Source organism: Mizuhopecten yessoensis, unplaced genomic scaffold (assembly GCF_002113885.1).
Source record: "Mizuhopecten yessoensis strain PY_sf001 unplaced genomic scaffold, ASM211388v2 scaffold1321, whole genome shotgun sequence".
Classification (NCBI taxonomy): domain Eukaryota; kingdom Metazoa; phylum Mollusca; class Bivalvia; order Pectinida; family Pectinidae; genus Mizuhopecten; species Mizuhopecten yessoensis.
In genome coordinates this window covers 137186-148419 of record NW_018403988.1, presented here as the reverse complement: position 1 = coordinate 148419, position 11234 = coordinate 137186, and the positions used below count along the sequence as shown (strand labels likewise).

At 40.5% G+C, this 11234-nt stretch overlaps 1 protein-coding gene across 1 annotated transcript in view; it reads left to right on the top strand.

Annotated features, from left to right (window-relative positions):
- The window catches only part of LOC110459974 (glycoprotein 3-alpha-L-fucosyltransferase A-like), a 13266-nt gene extending 4132 nt beyond the window's left edge, over positions 1–9134 (top strand). The window contains exon 2 of the mRNA XM_021512574.1: positions 8501–9134. Coding sequence (XP_021368249.1) covers positions 8501–8831 — 331 coding nt within the window. The 3' untranslated portion in view covers positions 8832–9134. The remainder of the gene's footprint in view (positions 1–8500) is intronic.
- The last annotated feature ends 2100 nt before the right edge of the window (positions 9135–11234 follow it).

The window sequence follows — 11234 nt, the reverse complement described above, 5'->3', positions numbered from 1 at the left end:
CCAGCTACACTCAGACAAAGATTCATTATACCCAGCTACACTCAGACAAAGATTCATTATACCCAGCTACACTCAGACAAAGATTCATTATACCCAGCTACACTCAGACAAAGATTCATTATACCCAGCTACACACAGACAAAGATTCATTATACCTAGCTTCACTCAGACAAAGATTCACTATTACCAGCTACACTCAGACAAAGATTCATTATACCCAGCTACACTCAGACAAAGATTCACTCAGACAAAGATTCATTATATCCAGCTACACTCAGACAAAGATTCATTATACCTAGCTACACTCAGACAAAGATTCATTATACCTAGCTACACCCAGACAAAGATTCAATATACCCAGCTACACTCAGACAAAGATTCAATATACCCAGCTACACTCAGACAAAGATTCATTATACCTAGCTACACTCAGACAAAGATTCATTATACCCAGCTACACACAGACAAAGATTCATTATACCCAGTTACAAACAGAAAATGTACACTATACTTATATTTCCCTATAGTGTTTCACTAGCAAATACGGAGATATGATTCTAAAATTATATTTCTTAACAAATGATAATTTAACATCAGACACTCTATTTGCATCACACTTGAACAAAAGCCACGTCCACGTTTGGGGTTGAAGCCGACGGCTTTTTTCTGTAACTATAGTGTAACAAATCCCCACCTGTAGTACAGCACCCCGACTACAGCTACCACCCGGTTATCTGGGGAGCATGTTGTAAGTTGTTCAAACATGTCATTAATCAGTTCGGAGTCCATTTGTTGTTGCCGTCAGAGTGAACAGACATTAAAATACACGTTCCATTCACTTGATGAGTGTACAGTACCTTGAAACACGTGACGGATGAACAGCCAGCGGTCCTGTTATCTCACACATGTCCTTGTAATAGATACTTTATCTAACTAAACTGATAAGGTATCATATAACAGTTAACTTAAAACCATAGATAACGGTACGACCCTCGGACAGGGTGTACACTATAGCGTGTTAGCACCGAGGGTTATTGGCCGTACAGATGAACAGGTGGACACTATCCAACCTACCTTGGTTTCATATCTTTATTCTTCCATAATTAAAGAGTTACATAAATACATGTATGCATAATGAATAATTAATGAATAAGTACAGAAATACATGCAAAAAAAAAGTATGTGACAAATAACAAAGTAGAATTAATTCATTGACAGAAAATGTGCTGCACCGAGGGTCATTTGCCATACAGATGAACAGGTGGACACTATCCAACCTACCTTGGTTACTTCGGATGATTTGTATAACGCTCTATATTGTACAGTGGCCTGTCCAGTTCCTATAACTAATGCTATTATTCACATTCGGAAATCCTCAGAAGTTATCCAAACCTCATACCCGATTCGCCAATGTTGTTCTTCCAAGATCGGTTGTTATATATAACAGAGCCTTAAGCTTGTATCATTAAACATAGCAGAGCCATGTACCCCTAAATATAGCAGAGCCGTACGCGTGTACCCCTAAATATAGCAGAGCCATGTATCCCTAGATATATCAGAGCCGTGTACCCCTAAATATAGCAGATCCGTACGCGTGTACCCCTAAATATAGCAGAGCTGTGTATCCCTAGATATATCAGAGCCTTGTACTCCTGAATAAAGCAGAGCTTTGTACCTCTAAACATAACAGAGGCTTGTATCCCTTAATATAGCAGAGCTTTGTATCCCTAAATATATCACAGCCTTGTACCCCTGAATATATCAGAGCTTTGTACCTCTAAACATAGCAGAGGCTTTTATCCCTTAATATAGCAGAGCCTTGTATCCCTAAATATATCAGAGGCTTGTACCCCTGAATATAGCAGAGCTTTGTACCTCTAAACATAGCAGAGGCTTGTACCCCTAAATATAGCAGAGCCTTGTACCCCTAAATATAACAAAGCCTTGTACCCCTAAATATAGCAGAGGCTTGTACCCCTAAATATAGCAGAACCGTGTACCCCTAAATATAGCAGAACCGTGTACCCCTGAATATAGCAGAGGCTTGTACCCCTAAATATAACAAAGCCTTGTACCCCTAAATATAGCAGAGGCTTGTACCCCTAAACACAACAGAGCCTTTATCCCTTAATATAGCAGAGGCTTGCTCCCCTTAATATAGCCATGGCTTGTACCCCTAAACACAACAGAGCCTTTAGCCCTTAATATAGCAGAGGCTTGTACCCCTCAATATAGCAGAGGCTTGTACCCCTAAAGAGAGCCCATTATTTCAATTAGACAGTAACATGACGAAAAAACAAATTGAATGGTCTTGCCTCAATCGCCTTGCGCTCTGTTGAGCTAACTATTCTGAACCCTACAGTCATTGCACTGTACATATATAATGTACTTATACCACATGATGAGATAAAATTCTAGCTAAATTGATTTCTCTTTCTTACATCGAATGAAACTATCTGTTGACGTCATAACGTTTGTATAAATATGATTCATCGATTATATTTTTTATACGTTCTGTTTTAGGCCAAACTAAAATATTTTTGTTTCGTGTTGCATGTCTGAAAATATTAGGTTACATGTAGGTAGGTACGGGTTTTTTGGTTTTTTTCATTTTTGAGTGATTTTGACTTTAACAAAACGTCGTTGAAGATTGTCAAAAATGTTTAGGGTAAACACACAAAATTTATGTTTAATTCCTACGTGATGACAAAATCTGGTATCACAATGACAGACACGTACCATAAAGATTCTAAATGGGTGATATTGATGAGGACTCGTTTAAATGTTTTCTTAACATAAATTGTTTTTGATATTAACTTGTTTATAACGGATCGTAACTTTCTCTTTACTTCTGTACGCCTCCTGGAGTTGACTCACAGAGATTCTTTGACGTTGTCTTAATTTGCGTCCCCTGGTGTGTTGTTGTTGTTTTTTTTTATATCAAGCATGTGTTTCATTTACGGAAAGTGCCGACGGTTCCCGATTGCCGTTTATTATTATTTAAAAAAACAAACTGAAACAACCCAGTAAACAATTGTCAGTAATTGCTGCCTTCAACTACGGACAAGCACAAAACTGTAGATGTATGCGCATACACATTCAGTGTAGTGTCACATATTTAGTTTCAGCTGATTTGATCACAAGTTCACGTGGGAAGTCGAAATGCGTGTGTACTTGAATGTGTTTAGGATACATACAAGTCTAAATGTATGTCAGGTCACGGTTTTATCGAGATAACTGTCTATAATTTAATCTTGATTATTTCCCGTTGAAAACAATGTGTTCGAACTCAAAGGTAATATTCTGGTAAATATAAATTTTACAACTGTATTCGTATTCCACGTATTACAATCTCAAATATTTTCTTAACACAGACATAAATTAAAAAAAGTATTATAACTTTACCCTTCTTTACTGAAAAATAAACAACTTTTAGATGCATTCCTGTCTAAAACACGACTTGACCTTTCTTATTATTATGAATAAGGCGTTGAAAAAGCCCTCACTCCCATATACATTGTATTTGAATTTAAACCAAATTTTAGTAAAGTTATCTTCATTTTTAAATCTCTAAACAAGTTTATTATTTTCGATTTCTTTATCTAAAACAAGGTTGTCCTCTATTTCTTTATCTATATAGAAAGAAACCGGTGACAGCCTTGTTTATAGATAAAAAAAAAAAAAAAAAAACACACACGTTATCGTAAATTTCTTTATTTATGGACAATGTTATCACCGGTTTCTTTATCTTTCAACGGTTATTTTAGTGGGTTTTTTTTTTATCTTTCTATAAGTTAATCATTGATTTTTTTTATCGAGGACCATGTGGTTCTAATTTCTGTTATTCTTTACGAAACACGCTTAAGTATTGTTCCGTCTTTGTTAAAATAGTGTCTCAAATTTCATCTGGGGGCGTACACGCTCGTGTGTTTTTATTTCGACAAGTTACAATGCGTTCAATATTTTATATTCTAATCTTTCGCCGTAAATTTCGCATTTGACCTGGCTTATTATTATAATCGCCTTATGATCTGTGTAAACTTGACATTTCGCGTTATTTATGTAAACGATCTGTGCTGGATAAGTTTACTTTTCATTACCGTTATATTCCCTAGGTAACGTATACGTACTGGTGGGTTTATAAATATACAGCTCAGGTCACGGAGTGCGCTTACCTTACATGTACATGTAGCATTTTATAAACTACACATTACATACAACAGCCTGTCTCTATTACATACATCGGTATATGTCGGCTCGTTAATTATAGACTAGTTATTAGCTTGATTTTCCGTAGACAAACAATCACTTTGAACTGGGATACATGCCGGTCCGGCATTGCGTCTGAGAGTTCAGAATGGTAACCATGGCTATGGCTGTGGTAACCAATGAAAACCGTGGTAAATACTGTGATAGCTATTGTAAGCACTAGTGTTACTGCAAATATTGTGCTTTGTTACTATAGATCCTGCGATGTGTTACTATATATACTACGATGTGTTACTATATATACCGCGATGTGTTACTATACATACTGCGATGTGTTACTATATATACCGCGATGTGTTACTATACATACTGCGATGTGTTACTATATATACTACGATGTGTTACTATTTATACCGCGATGTGTTACTATACATACTGCGATGTGTTACTATATATACCGCGATGTGTTACTATACATACTGCGATGTGTTACTATATATACTGCGATGTGTTACTATTTATACCGCGATGTGTTACTATATATACCGCAATGTGTTACTATAGATACTGATATGTGTTTCTATAGATACCGCAATGTGTTACTAAAGATACTGCGATGTGTTACTATATATACCGCACTGTGTTACTATAGATAACGCGATCCGTAACTATAGATAATGCGCTGTGTTACTAATATAAATGCGTTTAGTTACTAAAATAAATGCGCTGTGTTACTATAGACACCGCGTTGTGTTACTATAAATATTGCGCTGTGTTACTATAGATACCGCGATGCGTTACTATAATAAACGCGTTGTGTTACTGTAGATAATGCGCTGCGTTTCTTTATAAACTCCAAAGTACTCCCTGCCAAGAAGAGACAATTCAAGATGGAAAAGACATGAAAATTGAAACATGGATGCAGACAGAGAGGACTTTGTACCCCTCAAGTCAGTTCAAAATCTTTGTTGGATGTTTCCAAAAGCGATATCACTTTTTGATTATCGTGTTAGTCTTTTCTGTAAACAGGGATCTTACAAACTTCAATCAGTTTTTCGGCAGAGGTTGAAAACTGTAGACTTTACTGATGTTGCTGTGTAACGTGGATTTTGACTAAATTGATGATATACGAGTCGTTATATTAAGACAATAAATAGTACATGTATAAAACAAATATAGAACAATGGAGTTTCAACAACGTCGAGGTAAAGCACGCGCTCCAATAGAGTACCGAGTGAGACGAAATTAGTTTGTATTCCTTACAAGTAAATGTCATAAGTCCATTCGCATTGTCCTGTTTATTAGGTTTGAGTTACAGGCGGAGTAGGAATTTTTTTCTGCTATTATCGAAAGTTTGTTACGTGATGCTTTTTAAATCGAGACATTCAACACCCGGAACAATTTAAACTTAAATAAACCGGGAAAAGTGCGCACTTTTAAGGTCGAGAACATTGTACAATAAGGAATTATTTGTCAATTGTGTATATGAAAAAGCTTAAGTACGATGTACTTCCTGCGGGGAAATCATTGCAATGCATAGACCCTACGGGAGGATGTCACAAGTATTGCACGAGCGATATACTACATTGTATCTTAATTATGCGGGATTCGGATAGGCGTTAACCTTAACTAGTCTCTAAGTTTAAACTGTGTTTTATTCAAATATTTTGACAATATATTGAAATACAAATTGAACATTTTATAAAATAGAAAAGGAAACAAAAAACAAGTGTCGTGACACTTATGTTAATTTTTTACCTGCTTCATAAAAAGTTTTTTTAGCTCACCTTGTCCGAAGGACCATGGTGAGCTTATGCCATACGCAGCGTCCGTCGTCTTTAAAACGCTACTAGTCCTGAACAGCTTTTTTTTTTACTACATTTGGCCTGGAGCATCCTTAGACAAAGGGGACTAAATTTTGTATAAACCGTGGGTGTGCCCCCCCCCCCTTCTGGGACCTGAGGGGCTGGTCTCTATAGGGTAAATAGAGGAAAAACCTTTAAAATCTTTCTNACTACCATAGGGATCAAGGGATGTTATCCTAATTTAGTCTGGAGCATCATTGGGCCAAGTGGACTCAATCTTTTTTATAAATTGTGGGTTTGGCCACCCTGGGGCAGAGGGGTGGGGCCTAATAGGGGAAATAGAGGTAAATCTTTAAAATCCTTCATCTACCATAGGGATTAAGGGATGTTATCCTAATTTAGCCTGAAGCATCCTTGGACCAAGGGGACTCAATTTTGTATACATCGTGGGTGTGGCCCCCTGGGGGCAGAGGGGGCGGGGCCCAATATGGGAAATAGAGGTAAAACCTTTAAAATCCTTCTTCTACCATAGAGACTAAGGGATTTTATCCGAATTAAGTCGGGAGCACTTAGGTCAATATAACTCAATTTTGTATAAGCAGTGGGTGTGGTCCCACAGGGGGCAGAAGGGCGGGGCCCAAAAGGGAAAACAGAGCAAATTCTTCAAAAGCCTTCTTCTTCTGTAGGATTGACAGGATTTTGTCCAAATTGGATTAAAGCACCCTTGGGTGAAGGGGAACCAATATTGTATAAACGGTGGGCCTGACTACCCTTGGGGCAGTGAAGTGGGGCCCAATAAGGAATATAGAGGAATAGTTTTATTATCCTTCTTCTTCGTTGGGATGAAGGTATTTTGACCAAATTTGAACAGCAGCATCCTATTTGAAAGGGAAATCAATTTTGTATAATTGGTGGGTTTGAACCCTCCGAGGGCAGAGGGGCAGGACCAAATAGGGTAAATAGAAAAATAGCATCAAAATCCTTCTTCTTCTGTAGGAATGACAGGATTTTGTCCATATTTGGTCGAAAGCATTCTTTGGTGAAGGCACGGACTTAGATTTTGTATAATCGGTGGGTCTGTCCTCCCTGGGGGCAGAGGGTCGGGACCCAATAGGGAAAACATAGCAAATTCTTCAAAAGCCTTCTTCTTCTGTAGGATTGACAGGATTAAAGCACCCTTGGGTGAAGGGGAACCAATATTGTATAAACGGTGGGCCTGACTACCCTTGGGGCAGTGAAGTGGGGCCCAATAAGGAATATAGAGGAATAGTTTTATTATCCTTCTTCTTCCGTTGGGATGAAGGTATTTTGACCAAATTTGAACAGTAGCATCCTAGTTGAAAGGGAAATCAATTTTGTATAATTGGTGGGTTTGAACCCTCCGAGGGCAGAGGGGCAGGACCAAATAGGGTAAATAGAAAAATAGCTTCAAAATCATTCTTCTTCTGTAGGAATTACAGGATTATGTCCATATCTGGTCTAAAGCATCATTAGTTGAAGTCAAGCTGATTTTGTATCAACGACAGATCTGACCCCCTGGGGCAGAGGGGCGGGGCCCAATAGGGGAAACATAGCAAATTCTTCAAGAGCCTTATTCAGTAGGATTGACAGGATTTTGTCCAAATTGGATTAAAGCACCCTTGGGTGAAGGGAACCAATTTTGTATAAACGGTGAGTCTGACCCCCCTTGGGGCAGTGAGGCGGGCCCAATAGGGGAAACATAGCAAATTCTTCAAAAGCCTTTTTCTGTAGAAATGACAGGATTTTGTCCAATTGCATATAAATATAACCCCTGACTAACCATGTTATACATGTACACTACCAGCAACATCTGGCTATTTCAACTTTAATTTTATTAACATTTCCAAGTGAGCGATACATGCCCTCTGGGCCTCTTGTTTCAGCGCAGGCTACATGAATAACGTAATATGAACAACAGAACAAATACAAGTCTCTTAAATGAGAACTAACTGGATATGCTTTACCAAAATACAACTTCAAATCTATAGTGACCCTAGTGTACTGTATATTCCTTCATTTTCGTGGAAGATTTATTTTCGCAGTTATACGCAAGGCGATTTAGGGGTGAATCTATATCTTAGGGAAATATTACTTCGTAATATATACTCAAATACGAATGCGAAGAAAACACCATATAAAGTACACACGAAAATACAGTTATTTACAACAGTCACAGTGCCAGCTTGTCACATGGCATATTGTTTAAAATACTCCAGAAGTTTAAAACATGCACATCTGGCGTTTTAGAGAGATAGTTATATAAACGTGACACTGAAGTGATAATGAGGGCGTACACGACAGTGTAACTCACACGGCAGTCTCGTAACATTGATGAGAAAAGGTCAAGCGACTATTAAACTTTACAAAAATGTTTGCATCGACCTCGAACATCGTAGAATGTTCATTCCGACGCGTTGAATCCTCTGGCTTACAATGTTATACATTTTATTTTATTTTGTTTACAGAACTGACGTCATTCCAGTTGTGATGGGAGCACATCCCGACGATTACCGAGCGGTGGCGCCACCTGGATCCTTTATCCATGTTGAGGATTATAATTCACCTGAAGATCTAGCAAAATATTTACATAAATTAGACAAAAATGATGACCTTTATAACGAATATTTCAAATGGAAAGGAACGGGTTCTTTTATTGATACAAAGTTTTGGTGTAGATTATGTGCCCTACTTAATGACCCCGATAAACCAAGCGTGGTCGTGAAAAGTTTAAGTACTTGGTGGAGGCCTCCAGGTGTTTGTATCCGTCGGGACCAGACATGGAAGGACCTAAGATAACGAGCATAATTCGCCGATTGTATTTTATCGTCAAACTAATATTTGTTATTTATTGAAATCCACAAAGCTGAATTCCAGGATGTGATATTTTAAACAATATTATCTCGGACATATCGTTATCATTCCATATATTAAAATGAGAGTTTGTAGATCACAATAAATCTTCTGTTAAAGAGAAAATATCATTCAAATTTGGTAGAACCCGAGACTTTCCCGAGGGTTTTTCCATATTTGAAAATCCCGAGGGTGGAATTTCCCTTTTCTACACCCTTGGACATGAAAGAGTATTTTTCTTTCATTCCAACTACCAGAATAAACTCAAAAACAATGAAAATGCGTATGGACTGGCGGCTACCATTTTTTTTTTAAAATATCAATTTTCCCCTGAGCTTTTTTGATGAAAACTAATCTGCCAGCGAGATAAAGTAATCTCGATAGTTTCCACTGAAAAAACTATCATCTCTCTAAGTTGTACTGTCGATACTTTGTAAAAGGTTTTGATTTCATCGCGTCGCCTTTTCCGCATTGCGGCATCGGAATTCGAGACATCAGGTCACGTGAAACGGGGTATAAGATAGAAATTTCGTACACCTCTTTCTTACCCTGGACAGCTCTATCTTACACACACGGAAATGAGAGAAAAGAAATTATGTAATCACGAATAAACCTTGTGATTTTATTTTTTTACGGATGTGAGGAAAAAACTCAATAAAAAGCGGATTGTTGTTCTAATTGAAAAAGGAATTTATCTGTGTTCTGGTACCTTTTACATCATTTTAGAGTGTGTGATAGCTTATTGAGTTCCAGCGACTGGTAGACCCCAGCGTTTGTGTAGCGGGGTAGTATTGTCCTTGTAGACCCCGGCGTGTGTGTAGCGAGGTGGTATTGTTCTGGTAGACCCCGGCGTGTGTGTAGCGGGATGGTATTTTCCTGGAAGAACCCGGCGTGTCTGTAGCCGGGGGTGTTGTCCTTGTAGACCCCGGCGTGTGTGTAGCGGGATGGTATTGTCCTTGTAGACCCCGGCGTGGGTGTAGCGGGGTGGGATTGTTCTGGTAGACCCCGGCGTGTGTGTAGCGGGGTGATTGTCCTTGTAGAAACCGGCGTGTGTGTAGCGGGGTGGCATTGTCCTTGTAGGCCCCATCATTTGTGTAGCGGGGTGGTATTGTCCTTGTAGACCCCGGCGTGTGTGTAGCGAGGTGGTATTGTTCTGGTAGACCCCGGCGTGTGTGTAGCGGGGTGATTGTCCTTGTAGAAACCGGCGTGTGTGTAGCGGGGTGGCATTGTCCTTGTAGACTCCATCATTTGTGTAGCGGGGTGGTATTGTCCTTGTAGACCCCAGCGTGTGTGTAGCGGGATGGTATTGTCCTTGTAGACCCCGGCGTGGGTGTAGCGGGGTGGGATTGTTCTGGTAGACCCCGGCGTGTGTGTAGCGGGGTGGTATTTTCCTGGAAGAACCCGGCGTGTCTGTAGCGGGTGGTGTTGTCCTTGTAGACCCCGGCGTGTGTGTAGCGGGGTGGCATTGTCCTTGTAGACCCCATCATTTGTGTAGCGGGGTGGTATTGTCCTTGTAGACCCCGGCATTTGTGTAGCGGGGGTTATTTTCCTTGTAGACACCGGCGTGTGTGTAGCGGGGTGGCATTGTCCTTGTAGACCCCGGCGTGTGTGTAGCGGGATGGTATTGTCCTTGTAGACCCCGGTGTCTGTGTAGGGGGATGGCATTGTCCTGGTAGACCCCGGCATTTGTGTAGCGGGGGGTATTGTCCTTGTAGACCCCGGCGTGTGTGTAGCGGGGTGGTATTGTCCTTTTAGACCCCGGCGTGTGTGTAGCGGGGTGGTATTGTCCTTGTAGACCCCGGCGTGTGTGTAGCGGGGTGGTATTGTCCTTTTAGACCCCGGCGTGTGTGTAGCGGGTTGGCATTGTCCTGGTAGATCCCGATGTGTCTGTAGCGAGGTGGTATTGTCCTGGTAGACCCCGGTGTGTCTGTAGGGGGGTGGTATTGTCCCTGTAGACCCCGGTGTGTCTATACGGGGGTGGTATTGTCCTGGTAGACCCCAGCATTTGTGTAGCGGGGTCGTTTTGTCCTTGTAGACCCCGGCGTGTGTTTAGCGGGGTGGTATTGTCCTGGTAGACCCCGGCATTTGTGTAGCGGGGGTTATTGTCCTTGTAGACCCCGACGTGTGTGTAGCGGAGTGGTATTGTCCTTGTAGACCCCGGCGTGTGTGTAGCGGGGTGGTATTATCCTTGTAGACCCCGGTGTGTCTGTAGCGGGTTGGTATTGTCCTGGTAGACCCCGGCGTGTGTGTAGCGGGGTGGTATTGTTCTGGTAGACCCCGGCGTGTGTGTAGCGGGGTGGTATTGTCCTTGTAGACCCCGGCGTGTGTGTAGCGGGGTGGTATTGTCCT